Here is a 21,560-nt window from a genome sequence, read left to right on the forward strand (position 1 = left end):
GGCTTCCTATGGGACATTGCCCTTAACGGCAGGGCATGAGTTCCTATAGCCAGACCAAACCTTTTTCTTAATAAATTTTATTTTGGTATTGTAAAAAGAAAAATCAGGCCCAAAACTAAAAGCAACTTAAAAAATTCAAATATATACTCCTTATAATAATAGAGATTTATAATTTCCAGGCCCTGTCTGGTGAAGGGAGACCCAAAGGGCAAAGGGGAAGGCAACAAAACCACCACACAAGTCATTCACTCAATCGAAGAGATGTTGGTAAGAGACCAATGAATGGGGGGGGGCAGCATGAAGAAAGGGAAAGAGCAATAGTTTTGCCACCCAAAACTCAGTCCATCTTGAGGTTAACATAGATATAACGGATGAACTTTAGGGAAGAAAAAAAGGAGATGGTGCCCAGCATGAGGAAGAAGACGTATCCAGTGAGTAAGGAGTAGCCAAAGAACTCTACTGTCTGTACTGTCCCAGACATGTTGGAGCGACGGGCATAATAAAAAACTGAGTAGAGGAAGATGAAGAGCCCAGTGGAGCCAACACTCAGCACAGATCGCCACCACCAGCGGTAATCCTCTCCAGACAACTGGAAGTAGGTGAGTGCGATGGAGATGCAAGCCCCCACACTCAACAGGATGGCGAAGACGAAGAAGAGGATGCCGTACAAAGTGTACTGCTCCCGACCCCATACTGTGGCAAAGATGTAGTACAGCTCCACAGAGATGGCACTGTGAAGAGAAGAGACGGTAGACAGCAGTTAAAGGACTGTGTGCATTGCCAGCACAGCAGCCAGGCCAAAATCCAGCCACCACCCCTCCGTGTTACCGGGTCACTGTGGAAAGTGGGCCCTCGCCACTTCCTGCCCTGGAGTTCCTGGCTTGATGGGGATTGTTTTTAACCTATGATTAGCTGCTCTCCTTTCAAGAACATCTTTGGTAGGTTGAGAGCAGAGATTTTGTCTGTTCTGTTTTGCACTGTATTTGCCTGGCATGAAAAGATACTCAACAAATTGAATGAGTAATCAAATGGGTTTTAAGCCCCACATGGTGTCACTAAGGTCAGAAACTAGGAAGACAGTGAAAGGAGCAATGTCTCTGGAGAGCTTTTCAAATTAAGACACCCTCATACTTGAAATGATTCTCCTGCTTGGAGAAAGGAAGAACCACTTAGTGATCTCTTATTGGTACAGCTGAACCAGGGACCATCACTGACATTGGGTTAGGGTACTGGTGAGTAGGGAAGGGGAAAGTTAAGGTCAGGATCCTGAGAGTGATGGCCACAGAATAAAGGGAGGATACCTGAAAGGTAGGAAGCCACCAACAGTCATGTGGACGAGCGTAGACTTGTACCAGGGCTGGGGCGGGATTTCCCGGGCAATGTTCTTGGTGCGACAAGGTGCATCAAAGGGGCTGGCGTTGTTCTTCCCGAAGATGCCTCCAATGACAGTGAGGGGAAAGCCCACCAGCAGCCAAACCGTTAGAAGCAGAAGGATGGTAGTGGCTGGCAGAGCCTGTGTTGACCCATTGGCCCAATGCACAGAGTTCACCACACTCCACGTCAGGAAGAAAGGCACTGCAGGGATGGGCCCCCAGAGGTAGGGTCAGCACTAGGAGCTACCTCCCTGGGAGCACCAATCAGACTTGACCTAAAGGGGTGAGGAGTGAAACATCCTGCTCCCAGGCTGACCACCCTTTTCATGTCTTGTTCTTCGTTCCCTGGCTTACCAACACTCCCTCCACTACCCATTATCATTAAGGATCAAGGCAAGCCCGTTACATAATGATCTACAAATGACAAATCCACCTGCCTCCAAGGACTTGTCCTGCCATAGCACTGGCTGACTCCTAGTATGAGACATTCCTTTGAATTAAGGCCCTGTTTTCAGAAAGCTTTGGTTCAAATGTAAATGTGATGGAACAGAAATCAGACACTTAATTTGGAAACACAAAAGGTTCAGAATGCAAATTACTGTCTTTGAAAGGACAAGCTGGCTTGAAAGGCTGGAGTGGGGTAGCCCACTTCCAAATTTAAAAAGCTTCGGGAAAAAGGGAGTATCAAAAGATAAATTAAAAAATGTTATTTCAGTGGAATGGTTGAGAATACAGGCTCTAGAATTTGATTGCCTAGTTACGAAACCTGCTTTTTAGAAGTATAATCTCAGGCAAGTTACCCAACCAGCCTTAAGCTCAAGTTCCTCATCTGTAAAATGGGAACAATAGTACCAACTTCATAAAGTCAGTAATGAGGATTAAATGAGATGAAGGCATGTCAAGTGTTTATCATGCTGCTTAGGACATTTTAAGGGCTTAATCATTTTTAACTATGGAAAAAAATGCATTTTTGTCTTTTGAATGGTTTTTTTAGTGTTTCTTTTGCCTATTTTCATTCCCTTAAAGCCTTACTTGGACTCTATCTCAGGTTCCACAATGTGTTCTAAGTTCCTAAATTGGCCCACCAGGAAACAGGCAGTCATACCAGAGAAGAGACTGGTGGTGAGAATGATGTTCCACACCCAGCGCTCGCCTCCAATCTGCCGGTAGAAGTGGCTGGACACGTAGCCAGAGATGCAGCAAGTCAGGGCATACAACAAGATGGCTGCTGAATTAATAGCCCCGTGACGGTGCACATTGAACATGCCCAACAGCGCCATGACAATAATGCCTGCAGGGTGGTAGTGGAAAGCCTGTGTTAGATCTCACTTATCCCACTTCAGAGGGATCAGCCAGCCCCCTTTCTCCCAGACCCGGGGCTTCCAATAGCCCCCAGTTCTGTTGTGCAGAAAACCCACAACAGAATATATGCATCCTCGCTAGAGCCATCCCACCCCTTAGGTCTGCCCCTCAACTTGGACAGAAAAGATCTGATCTTTTTCTGAACAAACCACCTACTTAGTGCTACCCCTTGAGAGAAATCCCTGATTAATTGTTATCACCTCACCAGTGCCAAGGGCCAGGAACTGGGCACCCACACCAAGCACAGCACAGAGCAGACCACGGTATGGAGGGAAGCGGAAGACATCTGTATGGATAATTTTCCAGCCATTGTCACTTTGGTCAAAGTCATCACCAGAACCTGCAGAGGTTGTCTCTTCATCCAAGTTGTACCGAGCCAGGTCATTTCGAAGCACACGCATGAGAATAACAGCCACAAAACCCACCAGTAAAAACACAAGCACCATGGAATTGATGATGGACAACCAATGGATTTCCAGTGTTCGGGGAAAGAAACCACCATCATCACCACGGCGCCTGTCACTCCGACGCTCAACTGATGTCTCAGACCAGCGCACGCTGTAGGTGTGGGTGAGGCCTAGGAACTCATCAGGTCGTAGCCCATCTAAACTGTGGGGCTTGACGTCCCGCACTGAGACATTGGCAAATATAATTCGATCTCCATGGAATTCTAGGTGGAAGTCCAAATGGGTCCAGAGTCCTATCTTGTGGCTGTGAGGCAGGAAGCCACTCTCCTCCATGTAGCCCACAAAGCCACGGATTGGCAAGTCGTCCACCACAAATTCAAAGTAATATAGTTCCTCAATGGCCTGGCGTAGCTGTTCCACCTACAGAGAGCAAGTCAGGAGTCAGACAAGGCCTCCTCAAGCAATGGATTAGAGCAGGATTTCAGCCTCAGCACTAATGACATTTTGGGCTAGATGATTCTTTGTTGTTGGGGGGCTATGCATTGTAAGATGCTCCATCCCTGGCTTCTCACTAAACGTCAGCAGCAGCCCCCAATCCCGACAATCAAAAATATCTCCAGATATTGCCAAATGTCCCTTGAGAGACAAAAACCCTCTGCTGAGAGCCACTGGAGCAGACCCTAGTATGTTGTCATTCTCCTAAATGAACAAGTATGATTTGTCAGGATGAAGGCCTAGAAGAAGAGAGAGAAGGTGTAGGAAGGCCTAGAGTAGACCAAGGGAAAATGCCCTAAGATAGGAATCGCTGAAGAAAACAGCATGACAGGCAAAACAGAGTGTAAAGGAGCCAGTTAACATAGCCGAGAGGTAGGAATGGAAAAAAATGACTACGTAGGAGTTGGGACCTTATGATCAACAGAGAAGCTTCGAGTCAGGAGCCCTGGGCTCTCATATCAACTCTGCAATCCACCATCTATGTAGTCTCGAAAAAAGTTACTTCTGAGCAAGGATGTTTCTGTATCAACCAACTGTCCTGCCTGTCACATAAAGTTGTAGTTAGAATCAAATCAGATCATTTCCATAAAGGTGCTTTGAAAACCATAAACTCAAGGTCCTGGGAGGGTGGGCTGAGTCCCAGTCACTGTGGAGAGGCTGACCTGTGCGGAACTGAGCTGCATGTGGCACAGAACTCTCTTCTCCACATTCTCCCGAAAGCGGATCTCGTACAGAGACTCTGCCATTCGGTCCCCATCCAGCACTTCGCCCAGGCTGAGGCTTTTGTGGCGTATCTTCTCAGGGCAGCAGACTGGAAGCTGATAGTAGTGGTAAGTCTCCTGAGGATTATGGTAAGGTCCCACTTTGTTGACATACAGAATGACGGGGTCGCCGGCCTTGTAGTGTGTCACACCTTCCACCCCCGGCTCACGGCCTGTGAGCAGCAGCAGCAGCAGCAGGAGCGGCCACCACCGGCAGCTCCAACTTCGAGGGTGCCCTAGGACTGTCATCCTTAAGGCAGCGGAACCTGTTCGAGGGAGTCCTGCAGTTATGGGAACCAGGGATCAAATGACGCCCCAGGTCAGGTTCTTCGAACTGAAGCCGATGGCTCCAATTCCTCCCCTTGGCCTTTCCTCCCATCCCTCGGGAGACCACCACCCCCCGACCCCACCGCCACACCACACCAAGTCTCTCTAGCCCGAACACTAAGTTCCGCCTCTGCTCTTGTAGTCCTCTGAACCTGGGTTCCCCCCCTTCAGCAGCCCTCCTGCCTGGGACCTCCCCGCGAGCCCCAGCCCATTTCCATGGCAACGCCACGCGGCCCCGCACCTCCGGCACCTTCCCGCTGTAGCCCCGGGGTGCTCTCCGCGCGGGAAGGGCTGGCCGAGGAGGCCTCTGCGGCCCCGTAGCCGCTCTTACGCTCCAGCCGGGGTCTCCCCCAGAGCGGCGCGCTAGCGGGGGGCCTGGAGAGGACTTGACGACCGACCTCCACGGGGCTGGCCGCCGCGGTGCCTGATCACAGCGGCTGCGGCCGCACCGCAAAACATCGCGCTCGGCTCACCTCAGTGCTGCCGGAGGAACTTTCTACGGCTGGAGCCTCGGCCCACCTCTGCAGACCCAGCGACTCTCCGCTAGTGCGTCGCCCGGCGCGGGGCCCTCCCGGCAATCGAAAGGGCAGCTCGGGACACGTCAATCTTACCCCTTCCGCCTTCGCCCGCAGGGACCTCAGCCCCGCGGAAAACTCCTTTCCTGGGGCTTTGAGGGAGCCACGCCCCCCGGCTGAAGCCGCTGCTACGCGGTCCTGTTTCCACTGGAGGGGTTGCGGTTGAGACCTCGCTAAGAGGACACAAACACCTTTTTCTGGATAAGAGTCGCCGACAGTCCGCCCCCTCTCCTCGGGAAGTTTGGGATTGGACGCCTAAGAGCAGTGCCCTCCGCGCACACAGAGTGACCGTCCGGATCCCGGGGGCGGCTAGCCCACGCCTAGTGGATGCCCGAAGCGTTTGCCGGCTGAACCAACGGGACTCGCCGCCGAGTGCTCAGGCCGAGTCCCGAGAGGTGGTTCAAGGTTCCCACCGAGGACGAGGATGAGGCTTTGGGCGTTGCTGTGCTAGGACGGCGAGGACACAGCCCGTACAACAGCCCTAGAGTCGGATCTCACCTCACGGCTGCTCTGCCAACAGTCATAAATGGCCTCTCGCCAAAAACCAAATACGTAAATAAAAGTATCTTCCCGAGGCTGTACTGGAGGCCTCCTTGACTGTATAGTGACCGTCCTGTGTCCGACGATAGGCAGGCCTGGGCCAGGTCTGGTGCAGAAGCAGGCAAAGAGATCGGGTTTTTTACCCCGTGAGTTGGGCAGCCTGATGCTTATTATTAATTGCAGGTAAAGCATCTTAACATGCCTTGATCGCTGTTTTTATTTACCTGTGTGTTTGTGTTTGTTGTAGTTTAGTTGCTCAGTCGTGTATGACTCTTTGCGAACCCATGGACTGCAGCACTCCAGGCTTCCCTGTCCTTCACCGTCTACCGGAGCTTACTCGAACTCATGTCCATTGAGTCAGTGATGCCATCCAACCATCTCATCCTCTGTCGGCCCCTTCTCTTCCTGCCTTCAATCTTTCCCAGCATCAAGGTCTTTTCTAATGAGTTAGCCCTTCTCATAAGGTGGCCAAAGTATTGGAGCTTCAGCTTCAGCATCAGTCCTTCCAATGAGTATCAGGATTGATATCCCTCAGGATTGACTGGCTTGATCTCCTTGCAGCCCAAAGGACTCTGAAGAGTCTTCTCCAACACCACAGTTCAAAAGCATCAATTCTTCGGCGCTCAGCTTTCTTTATAGTCCAACTCTCACATCCATACATGACTACAGGAAAAACCATAGCTTTGACTAGATGGGCCTTTGTCGGCAAACTAATGTCTCTGCTTTTGAATATGCTGTCTAGGTTGGTCTTAACTTTTCTTTCAAGGAGCAAGCATCTTTTAATTTCATGGCTGCAGTCACCATCTGCAGTGATTTTGGAGCCCAAGAAAATAAAGTCTGTCACTGTTCCATTGTTTCCCTATCTATTTGCCATGAAGTGATGGGACCAGATGTCATGATCTTAGTTTTCTGAATGTTGAGTTTTAAGCCAGCTTTTTCACTCTCTTCTTTCACCTTCATCAAGAGGCTCTTTAGTTCCTCTTCGCTTTCTCCCATAAGGGTGGTATCATCTGCATATCTGAGGTTATTGATATTTCTCCCGGCAATCTTGATTCCAGCTTGTGTTTCATCCAGCCCAGCATTTCTCATGAAGTACTCTGCATATAAGGTAAATAAGCAGGGTGACAATATACAGCCTTGATGTACTCCTTTCCCAGTTTGGAACCAGGCTGTTGTTCCATGTCCAGTTCTAACTGTTGCTTCTGACCTACATACAGGCTTCTTAGGAGGCAGGTAAGGTAGTCTGGTATTCCCATCTCTTGAAGAATTTTCCACAGTTTGTTGTGATCCACAGTCAGAGGCTTTAAGTAGTCAATGAAGCAAGAAGTAGATGTTCTTCTGGAATTCTCTTGCTTTTTCTATGATCCAGCAGATGTTGGCAATTTGATCTCTGGTTCCTCTGCCTTTTCTAAATTCAGCTTGAACATCTGGAAGTTCTTGGTATGTGTTTGAGCATCTTTTAATTTTGTATTGCATATTATTCTGGAAAAGTTTATTCTGTCAAGGGGATCTGTCATTAGGGAAGTTCCTATGGAGATCAGACCTAGGGTCGGTGACTTTGGTCACTTGGGAACAACTTAAGGTTCCTTTTACTGGAATAAAGAAAGTGGAAAGTGTTAAGTAACTTCTGGCTTGAGAAGTCCTTCATTTACTCCCTCCCTCCCTGCAGGAGGAGGTGAGGTTCCAGGATGTAGGGGTTGAGATTTTTAGACAGTGAGTTTTGTGATTAGAAAAATAACTTAGAGTGGCTTTGGAATAATCTTTTATGTGACAACCCCCTGGTCTCTAAACCTGGGCCTCTTTCACAGTTAACAGTCACTCCCTCCTCCCCCCACAATAAGATCAGTGCCACCAGGATTCCTCTGCTTTTCTCTTGAGTATCTTCCATATTGCTTTCCATGCTGCCTTGGTGCTGGCCCTATCCCCTCAACTAAGTTGACAGCCACCTTGCTTCTCCCTTGGTCATCTCTCCCCTTGTATCTATTTTCCACAGTGTTGCTGCAAGTTTTTTTTCTTTTTTTTAATCTTAAAGATGTCCTATTTCCAGCACCCATGATTCTTTTTTTAAAAAAGTTTAATATGATGTTTAAAGGTTTATTTCCATTTAGTTATTACAGAATATTGTCTGTATTCCCCATGTTGTACATCCTTGAGCGTATCTTACACGCAGTAATTTGTATCTCCCATTCCCCCACCCCTATATTGTCCCTCTCTCCCTCCTCACTGGTAACCACTAGTTTGTTTTTTTATCTGTGAGTCTGCTTATTTTTGTTAAATTCACTAGTTTGGGACTTCTCTGGCAGTCCAGTGGTTGAGACTCCTTGCTTCCAATGCCTGGAATGTGGTTGGGGAACTAGGATCCCACATGCCTCGAAGTGCGACCAAAAAAAAAACTAAATTCACTAGTTTGCAACAACGGTTCTTAAATCTCAGTATGCATCAGGTTCAGCTAGAAACTTATTATAAACAGAGATACCTGGGTCCCCTCCCAAATCAGGATCTTGGGGAGGACATTACTGGGCATCAGTATTTTTTAACAAGCTCTGATTTTGATGCATACCAAAATTTAACCATGAGTACATAGGACAGAGCAAAAAAAAAAAAACTTGGCATATTAGGCCTCTCAGATGTGGATCTAAATTACTTCTCCAGGTACATTCCCCTCTGGAACCCTATCCTGTATTTAAATTGAAATCTTGAATGTCATATTTTGTCAGGCCTGCAAGCTTCATATAGTTCCTTCTGCCTATACTGTTCAATCCACCATTCCCTGCCTATCTTTCTTCTGAACAGTACAAATGCCACCTTCTCTATAAAGCCTTCCCTTGCGTCTCCTTTCGGACTTTGTTTATAGAACTTTATCTCACTGTACTATTTTGTTAACTTCTTATGTGTCGGTCTCCCTTGCTAATTGCTAACTCCTCACAGGGGGATTATAATTTATCCATTTTGGTATCCTTAGCAAAGGATAAATCCTTAGCAAGCACAACCTAGCAGTGTTTTTGTATACAGTAGGCAGCTTAATGGAAACAGTGACAGACTTTATTATCTTGGGCTCCCAAATCACTACAGATGGTGACTGCAGCCATGAAATTAAAAGATGCTTGCTCCTTGGAAGAAAAGCTATGACAAACCTAGATAGCCTATTAAAAAGCAGAGACATTACTTTGCCAACAAAGGTCCATCTAGTCAAAGCTATGGTTTTCCAGTAGTCATGTATGGATGTGAGAGTTAGACTATAAAGAAAGCTGAGCACCGAAGAATAGATTCTTTTGAACTGTGGTGTTGGAGAAGACTCTTTAGAGTCCCTTGGACTGCAAGGAGATCAAACCAGTGAATCCTAAAGGAAATCAGTCCTGAATATTCTTTGGAAGGACTGATGTTGAAGCTGAAGCTCCAATACTTTGGCCACCCGATGTGAAGAGCTGACTCATTAGAGAAGACCCTGATGCTGGAAAAGATTGAAGGCAGGAGGAGAAGGGGCTGACAGAGGATGAGATGGTTGGATGGCATCACTGACTCAGTGCACATGAGTTTGAGCAAGCTCTGGGAGTTGGTGATGGACAGGGAAGCCTGGAGTGCTGCAGTCATGGGGTCGCAAAGAGTCGGACACGACTGAGCGACTGAGGCAGCTTAATACACATTCCGTGCATGAACTGATTTACCTGCTATACATGATGAGAACAGAGGTGCCACCAAGCTGCCTATCCAGGGGAGCAGAAGACAGGCGGGGCTGGGTGAGCCTTCTTACCATGGTGTGTCCTGGACAGCTGCTCGTTTTGATAGACTGAGGATGTAGATCTGACTCCAACAGGACTTTCAGCAACCCTGCCAGCAGGATTGTCAATAAATGAGAATTTACCAGTAGCCTATGGCAAAATCTGTTGAAAGTTTTGTTTTGGAGGATGGAAGATAAAAGAAATTTGATTCTTCCCTTGTTATTCCTTGTGTGCCATCCCCACCCCCCCCACCATCTTAAATCCAGATAACCTCTCTTCCTCCGTCTTTCCCACCAGACTCGTTTCATTTCACAGAGACCTGCAACCCCTCCCCCTGCCCTTTGGCCTTTTTCTCGCTTGTCTTCCTAACCCACGCAGCTTGGGTCTTTAGCCACCTTCTTGCCTGAGTTCTTGATTATCCTTTCACTGCAGCTGCCAAGTGAAATCTTAATCTTGGGTCAGTTTGTCTGTTAATGTTCAAGCACCAATATCCAGGATGCTAAAAGAATCTTACACTGTGTTAAGATTGTGTCCATAAGCTGGGTTTTCCAGTCTCAGTGGGACCGTCAGTGCTGCCCAGTGTTCATTTTCCCAGTCAGCTCCCTCCCATTCTCCACAAGCCTTTCTTCTCAGATCTTTGACTTCATACCCCTTCTCTCATCAGTTGACCTTCCTTACAGCCTAGCAGGAGATGCAAGCAGGAAAAATAACAGACACTACATTAGAGGAAGTATTAGAGCTGTGGGAGCACTCAGGAGGGAGGGACATTTGATTTGGACCTGAGCAGTCAAAGGCTTCCTTAAAATAGTACATCAGCTAAGCCCTGAAGAGAGTCACAGTCTGCCAGAACAGAGGGAACAACGAAGGAAAAGCAGTTGTTTGGCTGGAGCATTGCATGTATGTTACAACAGAAAATTGGAGAGGTAAGTTGGGTCAAATCTGAAGTCACATAAAAGAATTTCGAGTTGATCCTAGGGAGAATGGGGAGGCACTGAACTGTTGTGGGAACAAAATCAGATTTATTCCTGGATTTCACGGTGAACACACCAAGGGGAGAGGAGCAGAAGGCTTGCTCGAGTCATCAGTGAAGAAATGAAGGGTCTTGATGAGATCCTTAGGAAGGATGTAAAGGTCAGAGGAAATAAGGCTTGTAACAGAAACTTATTTCTATTAGGAACAGAGGGAGAAATAACAGAAATAAAGTTCTGTTACAGGGATGGATGGTGGGACAGGCTCCAGTGAATCCTGGGGAATGGCTGGCTGGATGTAAGGAAAATGAGTCCAGGGTCATGGAAGGCAAGATAAGTGTGCATTTCAAGGTTAAGAGGCATCTCCAGCCCCACCCCATACATCCGAGTGATCCTTGTACCTGTCTTTATTCATATAAAGGTACAGAAGTGATGTTTTTTGATTTTGGACCCTAGGTCTCAATTGGTCATGCAGCTTCCGATTTTTTTTTTTTTTTTCCCACTTGGAATTCAGTGCAAACTATGTAAGGCAACTTGAGCTAGTCTACTGAATAATGACATGATATGCAGCTCGTTGGTAAAGAATCCGCCTGCAATGCAGGAGACCCCGGTTCAATTCCTGGGTGGGGGAGATCCCTGGAGAAGGCATAGGCTACCCACTCCAGTATTCTTGGGCTTCCCTTGTGGCTCAGCTGGTAAAGAATCCGCCTGCAATGTGGGAGACCTGGGTTTGGGTTGGGAAGATCCCCTGGAGAAGGGAAAAGCTACCCACTCCAGTATCCTGGCCTGGAGATTTCCATGGACTGTATAGTCCATGGGATCGCAAAGAGTAGGGCACGACTGAGCAACTTTCACTTCACTTCACTTATGCAGAAACAAACCAGCCTAGCTGAGATGATGTCACCAGATGAACTACTCAAGCGAGTCCAGCTCAATCTGTTAAAAAAAAAAAAAAGCCACCTCCACAAAAAGAATATTTTAGAACATGCTTCTACAATACCTTACCATTCTCTGTAATATTCTCACACTCAGGTGTTTCTCATGCTGGATTATAAACACTAGTAGCATAGGGTCTCTATTGGTCTTACTGGTAATTTTCTTCCGGGATGCCACACACTGCCTGGCACATAGCAGGTACTCAATAAACATGATTGGTTGAAAGGACCAGATCCATGGAATGAGTCTCACCAGATTACAAAGGGATAATTTCCAGCAATGAAACTGCATTTCCTCTCAAGCCTTGTGGCCAGTGGTAGATAGAAGGTGAATTATGATGTGTGCAGAACATGGGACCTTGGGGAGTTCCGTAACCAAGAAGAGAAGAAGTAACAACAGCCAGTGTAGACAAAAGAACTGCTTCTCCCTTCTTCCCCCTCCAAGTTCCTAGCAGAGAGCTGAGCCCAGCATCCCAGATTGCATAGGCAAGCTTTTGGAGACTTTAACTTCACTTTGGTACCCTAGCCTACAGCAGCTTAAGGTGTTGGCTTTCTAGGCAGACAGGAGGCTTTTAAGTAGCAAAGCTCTCTGCACTCAGCAAGCCCAACACCATGGGGAAGGGAGACGTGGAAGCATCACCCACCTCGGCCTACCGCTCTGTCATGGAGGAGTATGGTTACGAAGTGGGCAAAGTCATTGGCAATGGCTCCTATGGGACAGTGTATGAGGCTTACTACACAAAGCAGAAGGTCATGGTGGCTGTCAAGATCATCTCGAAGAAGAAGGCCTCTGAGGACTATCTTAACAAGTTCCTGCCCCGTGAGATACAGGTTGGAAAGGGGTCTAGAAGAGGGAACTGATACCAAGATACTTAATGGTTCTCAAAAGGGGTACGGTTAGGAGGGGGTGGAGCCAGAAACCACTAAATCACGACTGAATGACTCACTAGGCAGCTAGGAAAATTTAAGTTTCTTTCCACCTCACCTTCAGACCCTCCAAAAGTAAAAGTACAAAACAGGGTTTGTCCACAGGCCACCAGCCCTCTGGGGTTTGATTCTGTTGCAGAGTTCTAAAAAAGCAGCAGTGGGAGAGGAGGAGGGCTGGAGCACAGCTCCCTGCCTGGGTTTGATGGGTCCCTCTTCTGGAGCCAGGTGATGAAGGTCCTGCGGCACAAGTATCTCATCAACTTCTATCAGGCCATCGAGACCACATCCCGGGTCTACATCATTCTGGAGCTGGCTCAGGGTGGTGACGTTCTTGAGTGGATCCAGCGCTACGGGGCCTGCTCTGAGCCCCTTGCTGGAAAGTGGTTCTCCCAGCTGACCCTGGGCATCGCCTACCTGCACAGCAAGGGCATCGTGCACCGGTGAGGGCGCTGCCACTCAGACTGGGGCCTTTGGGCTCCAGGGGGTTTTATGCACAGCTCCTACTTTCTGCTCTCTTTCCCTCACCCTCCCCTCCTTGATCTCCCTCCTGAGTATCTAGGCCCATCCATCCACTTTAATCGTCTGCTCAAGAACATGTATTAAGTGCCCCCTGTGAGCACAGCACTTTATGAAAAGTGATGTTAAGCTCTCAGTAGTCCTTAGCTGCCATCCTCTCCCCTTTGGGTTCTGCTCACAACTTCCTGGCTTTCCTTCCTCTCTGCCCTGTGTCCTCATAATGGCATCTCTCTCCCTTTGCCTTTCCTCATCTCTAGCCTCTGACCCCTGGCCCTTCAGCTGCCAGTCTAATACTAAGCCCTCTCCTGACCCCCAGCCTTTCTGCTGCTGGTAGGGACTTAAAGTTGGAGAACCTGCTGCTGGACAAGCGGGAGAACGTGAAGATATCGGACTTTGGCTTCGCCAAGATGGTGCCTTCCAACCAGTCTGTGCGGAATAGCCCTTCCTACCGCCAAATGAACTGCTTCAGCCACCTCAGCCAGACCTACTGTGGCAGCTTTGCTTATGCCTGCCCAGAGATCTTGCTAGGCTTGCCCTACAACCCCTTCCTGTCTGACACCTGGAGCATGGGCGTCATCCTCTACACTCTGGTGGTCGCCCGTCTACCCTTTGATGACACCAATCTCAAGAAGCTGCTGAAAGAGACTCAGAAGGAGGTCACTTTTCCACCTAACTATGCCATCTCCCAGGAGTGCAAGGTGCTGGCTCCCCTAGGAGGGCTGAAGCCTTGGGTGCCCCGTAGGGAGGGAACACCCAACCTAGACCTCCCGATCCAGGGGAAGGCTCCCCGCCACCAGGGCCATCTCATGCCCACTCTCTGCCCTAGAATGGCAGGGAGGGCTTAAAGGGCCAACCCCTGGGCTTGCACCTGGGATGAGTGATAAGCAGGTTTTAGTCTCTATCTCTAGGCCAGAAGGGGATTCTGCAAGGATTCCCCTCAAGATATTGGCTTTCTGAGCAGACAGGAGGCTTTTAAGGGTAAAGTCAGGGCCATACTCCCTTTCACCAGAGTGGTGTGATGGGCTATCCTGCTTCTTCCTTAGGTCCAGCTGCTCATTGCCTGTGTGGCACAGTAGGGGGCCAGCTCAGCCAAGACCTCTCTCTCCCCTGCCCTAGAACCTGATCCTCCAGATGCTACACCAAGCCCCCAAGCGTGCCACCATCCTGGACATCATCAAGGATCCCTGGGTGCTGAAGTTCCAGCCTGAGCAACCCACCCATGAGATCAGGCTACTCGAGGCCATGTGCCAGCCCCCCAGCACCACTAATCGTCACCAGTCCTTGGAAATCAGTACCTGAAAGTGGCAGAGAGGGGAGGGGGGTTGAAAGAGGAGCAAAGCAGGAGGGTCTGGGGATAAAAATCTTTTATACCAAAAATAAATAAATCTAATTCTGTTTTAGTTTCATTAGCTGGAGTCACATTCTTTCCTCAGGGGACCCTTAGCAGGGAACAGTGCTGAGGGTGAGAGGTGGATTTCTGCCCAGAGCCTGTAACCGGTCATCTTGACACCAGTTAAGTCTAGGTTGTAATTTACAATGTAGCTCTTCTGTGGTTCTGAAGGTGGGCTGGGCGAGATGGGAGGAACACCTGCTTCGGAGACGCTTCACTGTTCTGGCTGAGGACATGCTCGCTGCTGTGTGTCTCCATGCACTCCAAATGTTCAAGTAGTGGGGCAGAACTTGCTGTACCCTGGTTGCTCTGTTTGTCTATAGTCCAAAGGGACAGCATTGTTCATTCTTTTAGAAACCAGTATCAGGAGGTGGGCAATATTTTGGCTCCTTCCTCCTCCAAATGCCACCTTAACCACCACTGAAACAGTCCCAGTAGTTAGGGTCCCTCATTATTGTTCCTACACGTGGAAGTAACAGTTTCAAACCAAGCCTATTCACTATGCGTTCTGGAGAAAGCAAACCTATTTGCCGCGTTATCCGTGTATTTCTCCTTTCCTATCTGTGAACGGGCTTAGTAAAAGGAATATGGGTAGTAAATCATGCGGCTCTCTTTGTATGGCACAATTGGGTAAAAAGGGATGAGGGAAGACTTAGGGGCGGCCCCACATGATTCTGGGATAATACTAGATGGCAGTTTCCTTACCCTCAGCGCTAGGCATCCCTAGGACAAACCAGCTTGAGAGATGGAACAATATCTGCCTGGAACACACCAGGTTAAGATACTGGAAGCTCCATTTGTTCTACACTACAGCTCCCCTTTCTCACTCTCATTGTCACTCATTTCTTGAAACAAAGCTCCGAGAACCAGGAGATGAGTTTCAGTGGTAGACAAGGCAGCATAAGCACTAGGGTTCCGTCCGCCCAGTTTTATTGGGGATGAGGGCACTGTAATGCTATCCATGGGAGCCCAGGGGCTCTTCCCGTACCAATCCTTCTTCATAGTTGAGCCAGGGAAGGGAGGGCCACAGACCCTTTTCTCAGGCAGGGTCACACCACCACCCGCAGCAGGACCTACCAGCAAGGTCATGTTCCTTTAGCTCAGCATTTGGCACTTAAGGAAAAGAGAGCAACAAAGGCAGCGTCAGGCCGACAACCCCAGACTCATCAGGACACCCACTCAGCCAGCTGCTTTAGTTCCGCTTCATCTTCATCCGCTTTGGGAGCTTTGGAGACAAGGACACCCAGAGAAAGACAAGTGTTAAGGTCTCAGCAACTTCCAACCATCCCCTTCTGTAACACTAGGAACCTGCTGAATGCTCTCTCCCAGCAAAGAACCTAAGGTTATGGTCTTGCTTGCTGGGCTGCTGCTAATTCCCATAGCACCTTTGTGCAAATCAGAAGGTGCTCATTTCTCCCAGCACTTGCATCCCTAAACCAGGATACATGGTTTGTGGGGTGAAGCACAGGCTGGATCTCAGTCCCCATTCCCTTCGGCCAGATACCCTTATGCAGTTAACAACCTATGCAACTGTAGCAGCAACCCTCTCTGCCTGGATCCTTCGAGGCAGGATGGATGAGGAGTAATTTCCCCCCTGTCTATCCCACCCTCTCAAGTCCTTGAGATGACAGAAGAGCCCTGGGCACCTGGCTCTGCAGGCAGACGTGTAGAGGGTACACTGGGCAGTGCGACCGGGGGCTCCTCCTCTTCCTCGTCACCCACGTGTAACAACTCTCGGGCCAATTCCTCCTGCTCCAGCTCCTCTAGCTCCTCCAACAGTTCATCCTGGATACGGGAGGACAAGGCCACTCAGAACAAAGGAAAATTCTATTTCCAAAAACATACTTTTGGAGTTCCCCCCAAACCTGCCCCACAATTCTCTTGGGCATTCCTTCTGGCTGGTCCCGTGCATTCAACATTCCCTGACCCCTCTCGCCCAATCACCTCATCCACATCATCTCCAAAGCCCACAGGCCGAGAAATGGCATCTGAGATCTGCTGGGCCACCTCCTGTTGTTCTGTGATGTCAGCCATCAGTTCATCCACCTTGTCAATGTCCCTGAGAACAAGATACACAGCCCAGAAATCAGGTGACAATCCCCTTCACTTTTTAATCTCACATGAATGACATCCCTCCTGCCTGTGGCTTCAGACTGACAAATCCAGGGCTACCAGGTAAAAGAGACCCCTGGAAAAGTATAAAGAGGCAAACATGGGCTGAGAAATGACATGAAGCCACAATGGGGAAGACTGGTTGCTCTCTCTGAAGGGTCTTAAAAAATGAGAAAAATTGGGACTTCCCTGTGGTTCAGTGGTTAAGACTCCGCACTTCCACTGCTGGGGGCCCAGGTTTAATCCCTGGTTGGGGAACTAAGATCCCATAGTTGCTCAGCACAGCCAAAAAGAAAAAAAAAAAACCCAGGAAATCATATTTCCTCCCTAGAATGTCCCAGCCAGCAGAGATCATCTTGTAGTAAGCAAGAAGGCTGACAGAGGTCTAGCCGTCACAGGCGTCTCTACTCTAAATTCACATCTGGAGAGGTTTTAAGAGTCACAGCACAAAACCAAGCTACTCTCCCCAGTGCCTGGGTCCCCTCCTCCCCTCCTCCCCTCCCCCCATACCCACATGTCCTGGTAGGCCTTCTTCAAGCCTTGGGCAGCAAGCTCCATGGTACGAAGCACTTCTGCATTGGTGGTGGCATTCTCAATGGCCTCACGCTGAAATTCCAGGGTGGATAATGTCCCGTCGGTTTGTGCCAGCTGCTGTTCCAACCTTTTCTTCCTCCGCAAAGCCTGTAGGGCAGCTGATCCAGCCCACACCCTGAACATCAGAGCCAGAAGCCCTTGCTTCCCCCGGGCCCTCCCTGGTGGCACCTTTCCCTCCCCCATTACCTCTCTTGTTCTTGGTCCCATGCTTCTTCGCAGTTTGTAGCTCCTGTTCAATCTTCTGCTCCAGAAATTCCTGTTTCTTGATCAATATCTTCTCCGTCTCCTTCAGTTTCTGTATTGCCTCTTCAGGAGTTGGCCCCTTCTCCTTCTTTCCTGGAATCCAATGGAGCAGCCCACATTGTGTGAAAGAAAAATATTAGCCAAGGATTAAATGGCAACCCACTCCAGTGTTCTTGCCTGGAGAATCCCAGGGACGGGGGAGCCTGGTGGGCTGCCGTCTATGGGGTCTCATAGAGTCGGACACGACTGAAGCGACTTAGCAGCATGGAGTACATGGTATGTGCCAGGCACTTAATAGTGTTGTTGTTAATCCCCAAATGACTTTCTATAATGAATGTACTAACTCCAGTTTACAAATGTGAAAACAGGCACAAAGAGGTTAACATTTTGATCTAAAATCACAACGACTGTAGTAAGAGACTGCAAGGGAACTGAAATGTGACAGTATGAATTCCAAAGCCAGTATCCTTTTGCTATTCCTAGCTACATTTCAAGTCATTTCCAATCTTTTATTTTTTTTTTTAGAACAGTTTTGGATTTACAGCAAACTGAGCAAGTGGAAGGTACAAAGACTTCCCATGTGCCGCCGGCACCCACACATGCATAACCTCATTATCTTGTTAACCACCAGAGTTCAATCACGTTTTATAATCACTGTTCCACTTGTTATCCTAGAAGATACTCAAGGTCCTGACTTCACAGCATCAAATTGAACAGAGCATAGAGGCTAAAGAAAAAAAGTCTGATCTCAATTTTTCCCTTTATCTTCTGCACTTCTAACAAACTTATTTTTTTAAAAATAAAAAAGCTGAAGGCCTGAGCCTGCTTAAGATCCTTCCATACTCTCCACTGCCTACAGAATAAAATCCAAAAAAGGTTTTTTAACAAGATACACAGGGTCCTTCACACATACACACACACACACACTCACCCACCCATACTCAGAGGTCAGAACTTCTTTTCCCTAAATATACCACACTTCTCCCTGCCTCTGTTTTGCACAGTTACCTTTTCCTAAAGAACCTCAACCACCCTCCCACCACCACCCCCAACCCCCACTTGGCATACTTCTAGACTCCGGATCACCACCTGGCACCCTGATTCTTCTGTGTACCCCTGGCTTTCGGGAAAATTTCCATGACGGAGTTGCCACACCACACTGTAAATGCCAGATTTGCCTGTATCCCCCACCTCAGAGGAGCTCAAGACGGCTAGCTTTCTTGGGTCACCTCAGATTGCCTCTGGCCCAGCCTGAAGGAAGCACCAGTGTTTTGGAAAGGACTGGATGCCAAGAAACTCGTCCCCACAGCCTCAACAGTGGGAGCCAGCACAGGAGCCACGCCCTCCACTCGCGCCCCTCCAGGGCCTCAGGCTCTTCCCTCCCAGGAAGGCAGCTGGAACCGCGCACGCTGACAAGGCGGCGGTGCTGGCTCGGGAGAAGGCCGGGCTATAGGGGTTTTCCAGACAGCGTCTCCTGCTCTCCCCGCCTCCAGCCCCCTGCGGCCAGCACCTCCCGGGGACCAGTCTCGCCCGGGCTCACCCCTCCCGAACAGCCGGCCAAGCCCACTCATCGCGACCCTCGCCTCTCCCGCCTCCGCCCCACGGTATCCCGTGCGCTTCCGCCTTGCTCCCAAGAAGGTGCCATACGCATCACTTCGAGACCGGCCTCGGCCAATCCCTCCTTAGGGCACCGCGGCGACATCATCAACAGGCGCCAGTGAGACCACTGCTATCACGTGAGCCAACACACCAGCCCCAAACCCACGCGCTCCTCTCAAAGCGGCCGCTTCGTTTCCCGCTGTATAAAAAGGCCGCCCCACTCCAACCCGCAAACTCTTTGTTTCCTGGAAGGAAATGTGCAGGGTAATGCACCCTACTACTTGGGGCCAGTGCAAGAGTTTTTTTACGCCCTTGACAGAGCTCGGGAGAGGAGTGGGAATGGGGAGCGCACAAGGAGATCACAGTCGGTTTGCCACAGGTTCATAAGGCGGATCCAGTGCCTCACATTCTGGTCTTTGCACCTCCGGATGGCCCACCCCAGGTCAAAACAGAAACAACCCACACAGGGTAAGATCTCTTCTGCCGCACACAAATACACTTTAATAATTTACAAATGCACCTGAAAATGCCCTCCTGATTTCCTTTCAGTTCTGTGCCTCAAATGACTGGACCTCAGAGTCCAGCTTGGGCCTTTGTGAATGCATCTAATCCTTGAGTTAGGGTTTGAAGGCTCATTCCATGCTGGACATGAATGCAGGTAACACCTAGAAAGAAAAGAAGCCACATTTCATCAGGCCTTGAGGGCTCCCAGTTAGGACTCTCGCCTTTTTTGGGGCATCACCTGCATGCAAACTATCCTGTACATACCTACCAACCCTTTCCCTCTTAGGAAGCCTTCCTCCTCATTCCCCAAATGGCTAGCCTCACCACTTAGTACCCAGTTTGCTGACATCTACGATGTTCCTCTTCTCATCATCAAAGAAGATCATCTGAGAGAAAGGAACTCCAGTCTTCCGCTGCAACCTGTGCAAGACACGCTGGGAGTGACCACGCTGGCTTCTTAGCCCCTCCAGTCTCCCTGGTCTTCTCTCTCCCTGCTTCACCACTTATCACTTCGTACCTCTCAAAGTGCGTGACTTTGCTGCCTGGATAGATTTCCCGATGAACAAAGTATCTGACAAGGTCAAAGAGCTCCAGCAGCTGGTTGGCTCCTTCAACCTCACCTGTCCTGTAAAAAGGTGTAGTAGATGGGGAGAATGGAGGGCCAAGGCTGCAAGTGAAGTTATGTGTAACCAGGGGGAAATCAACTTCTTGTTTGTCCGGGATGGGCAAGCATCTTCCGTCCAGCTTCAATTCCATATCCTTCTTGCCTGATACGGGTACCTCTGAGCCAATGTTTATAAAGTTACAAAATGCATAGCAGAGGGTACAATTCGAAAATGTACAAATACCTGCAAATTTGCGCGGCCTAAATTTTTGCAGCCAAAGGGTTACACGGAAGTCTCCTCATGCACACATCTCTCAACATGAGACCGACTCAGTCCCTCTTCTTACCGTGAAGCGGCCGCGATGGGTACTCCCAGGCCCCGCAATCGTTCCAGGACCTCAGGCACCTCAGGGTACAGTTGGATGCTCTGGCCCCGCCTATCTCGTACAGTTTCATCACTGGAGAGGGCCAGAGTGCGCTCAGCTCCCGCGGAGCCCCGCCTGGCCCCAGGCCTCCCCAGCCCTGCCTCACCTGCTCTTGTGGAAAGGGGGGTCTACGTGCGTGTCCACCCAGAACGGCCAGAGCGTGTAGTCTGCGAGAGGGAGAAGATGGGGGTGTCTCAGCCTGCCGAGGGCGCAGGGCCTCGAGAGCAGCTACTGGGCTTTGGAGAAATACTGTGCCTTACGAAACTTTCCCCAACCCTGTCCCTCACCTAGATCGAAGACTGCGAGTTTGGGGAGTTGCGCCATGACCCGTGCCCGCAGGCTGTGCGCACGGAGGCAGGCCTTGCTCTCACAGCTCAGTGGCCGCCGGCGGGCCTCAGAGAAACGGCGACTAGAGCGTCGCCAAGCCGAGCTGGGAAGGTCGGTCCCAAGACCGCCCAAGGGCGCCCTCTGGTGGTGGAGGAGGGGAAGGACCTCAGCAAAGTACCATCGCCGACAGCTCCCATGACCCTCAGGTCTCTGCAAGGTATCTTCGCTTGTTTCTCCACCCAACCCAGGTTCACCATATGCTACTGAACTAGAGGAGCCAAGGAAGGGAAGCCCTTTCTTCTAGTACCCCTCTCTCATTTTCTCTCACCGAGACCTAAAGTGATCCATCATAGCTCATCACTCCTCATCCTATCTCAGTATCAGCCTCTCCATGGTATAGAAACCTGAGCCCTCAGCAGTATTCCAGCCATAAAAGAATGCAGTGTTGATTAAGTTCTTGAGGGCTTTTCTTGAACCAGGCCCAAATGTCCTGTAGCATCTCAGTGAGGGAGAACTCACTCTCCTGGTTTCTACCACCCACATCAGTAATATGCTGAAAGATAGATTTAACAACCAGTTTGGGGGGAAGGACTGATTTGTATTGTCAATTTCTGTAAATACTATTGACCATGGCCAATTTCAAGCTACCAACATGAAGTCAGTTAATATGGGTCTGGGAAAGATGCCAATGATTAGCTCTGGCACAAGTAACAGTTGGCTCTAGCACACTCCTGAGTATACACTTACAGTTTGAGAATTCCTCTAAGGGTACGTTCCCTTCCATTGTCACAGTCCTTCAGCCTGGTGTAACTGGGTGTGCACTGGGTCCATTCTGGGTTTTTTTGGCCAAACTCAAA

At 49.3% G+C, this 21,560-nt stretch overlaps 4 protein-coding genes and 1 long non-coding RNA gene across 16 annotated transcripts; 2 read left to right on the plus strand and 3 right to left on the minus strand.

The window, feature by feature from the left end:
• Positions 1 to 61: 61 nt before the first annotated feature.
• Positions 62 to 6,016, minus strand: TM9SF1 (transmembrane 9 superfamily member 1). Of its 4 annotated transcripts, none has more exons than XM_044925335.2 (6): positions 5,199 to 6,016; positions 4,300 to 4,664; positions 2,941 to 3,562; positions 2,479 to 2,664; positions 1,302 to 1,575; positions 62 to 731 (listed from the first exon to the last, which is right to left on the minus strand). In XM_044925335.2, exons 2-6 carry the CDS (start codon positions 4,645 to 4,647, stop codon positions 338 to 340), a joined length of 1,824 nt encoding a protein of 607 aa, XP_044781270.1. In that variant the 5' UTR covers positions 4,648 to 4,664; positions 5,199 to 6,016; the 3' UTR covers positions 62 to 337. The 4 variants fall into 4 exon arrangements, with proteins under 4 accessions (XP_044781270.1, XP_025151923.1, XP_006043348.1 ...); XM_025296138.3 differs by having other exon boundaries at positions 4,300 to 4,679; XM_006043286.4 differs by lacking the exon at positions 5,199 to 6,016 and adding an exon at positions 4,967 to 5,129.
• LOC123328173 lies at positions 725 to 3,185 on the plus strand. The gene is made up of 2 exons (XR_006542956.2): positions 725 to 938; positions 2,400 to 3,185. It is a non-coding gene; the product is annotated as an uncharacterized LOC123328173 (long non-coding RNA).
• A 3,328-nt stretch (positions 6,017 to 9,344) lies between the features above and the next one.
• On the plus strand, positions 9,345 to 14,311 carry TSSK4 (testis specific serine kinase 4). 4 transcript variants are annotated; one of them, XM_025296159.3, is made up of 4 exons: positions 9,345 to 10,482; positions 12,615 to 12,829; positions 13,222 to 13,603; positions 14,022 to 14,311. In XM_025296159.3, the coding sequence occupies exons 1-4, from the start codon at positions 10,459 to 10,461 to the stop codon at positions 14,202 to 14,204; spliced, it is 804 nt and encodes a 267-aa protein (XP_025151944.1). In that variant the 5' UTR covers positions 9,345 to 10,458; the 3' UTR covers positions 14,205 to 14,311. The 4 variants fall into 4 exon arrangements, with proteins under 4 accessions (XP_025151944.1, XP_025151942.1, XP_006043347.1 ...); XM_025296157.3 differs by lacking the exon at positions 9,345 to 10,482 and adding an exon at positions 11,281 to 12,293; XM_006043285.4 differs by lacking the exon at positions 9,345 to 10,482 and adding an exon at positions 11,281 to 12,293 and having other exon boundaries at positions 13,240 to 13,603.
• CHMP4A (charged multivesicular body protein 4A) lies at positions 14,253 to 18,961 on the minus strand. Of its 3 annotated transcripts, XR_006542955.2 has the most exons (7): positions 18,892 to 18,961; positions 17,188 to 17,337; positions 16,922 to 17,099; positions 16,240 to 16,354; positions 15,942 to 16,080; positions 15,373 to 15,520; positions 14,253 to 14,612 (listed from the first exon to the last, which is right to left on the minus strand). XR_006542955.2 is itself a non-coding variant. In XM_044925338.2 (6 exons), the coding sequence occupies exons 1-6, from the start codon at positions 18,947 to 18,949 to the stop codon at positions 15,462 to 15,464; spliced, it is 699 nt and encodes a 232-aa protein (XP_044781273.1). In that variant the 5' UTR covers positions 18,950 to 18,961; the 3' UTR covers positions 15,209 to 15,461. The 3 variants fall into 3 exon arrangements, 2 of the variants coding, with proteins under 2 accessions (XP_044781273.1, XP_006043345.2); XM_044925338.2 differs by lacking the exon at positions 14,253 to 14,612 and having other exon boundaries at positions 15,209 to 15,520; XM_006043283.4 differs by lacking the exon at positions 14,253 to 14,612 and having other exon boundaries at positions 15,209 to 15,520; positions 18,785 to 18,915.
• On the minus strand, positions 17,200 to 20,827 carry LOC102395880 (magnesium-dependent phosphatase 1). Of its 4 annotated transcripts, none has more exons than XM_025296162.3 (7): positions 20,664 to 20,825; positions 20,483 to 20,543; positions 20,299 to 20,409; positions 19,865 to 19,972; positions 19,682 to 19,767; positions 19,364 to 19,508; positions 17,200 to 17,337 (listed from the first exon to the last, which is right to left on the minus strand). In XM_025296162.3, the coding sequence occupies exons 1-6, from the start codon at positions 20,698 to 20,700 to the stop codon at positions 19,417 to 19,419; spliced, it is 495 nt and encodes a 164-aa protein (XP_025151947.2). In that variant the 5' UTR covers positions 20,701 to 20,825; the 3' UTR covers positions 17,200 to 17,337; positions 19,364 to 19,416. The 4 variants fall into 4 exon arrangements, with proteins under 4 accessions (XP_025151947.2, XP_044781274.2, XP_025151948.2 ...); XM_044925339.2 differs by having other exon boundaries at positions 19,672 to 19,767; XM_025296163.3 differs by lacking the exon at positions 20,299 to 20,409 and having other exon boundaries at positions 20,664 to 20,827.
• Positions 20,828 to 21,560: the final 733 nt, after the last annotated feature.

Source organism: Bubalus bubalis, chromosome 11 (genome assembly GCF_019923935.1).
Source record: "Bubalus bubalis isolate 160015118507 breed Murrah chromosome 11, NDDB_SH_1, whole genome shotgun sequence".
Taxonomy (NCBI): Eukaryota; Metazoa; Chordata; class Mammalia; order Artiodactyla; family Bovidae; genus Bubalus; species Bubalus bubalis.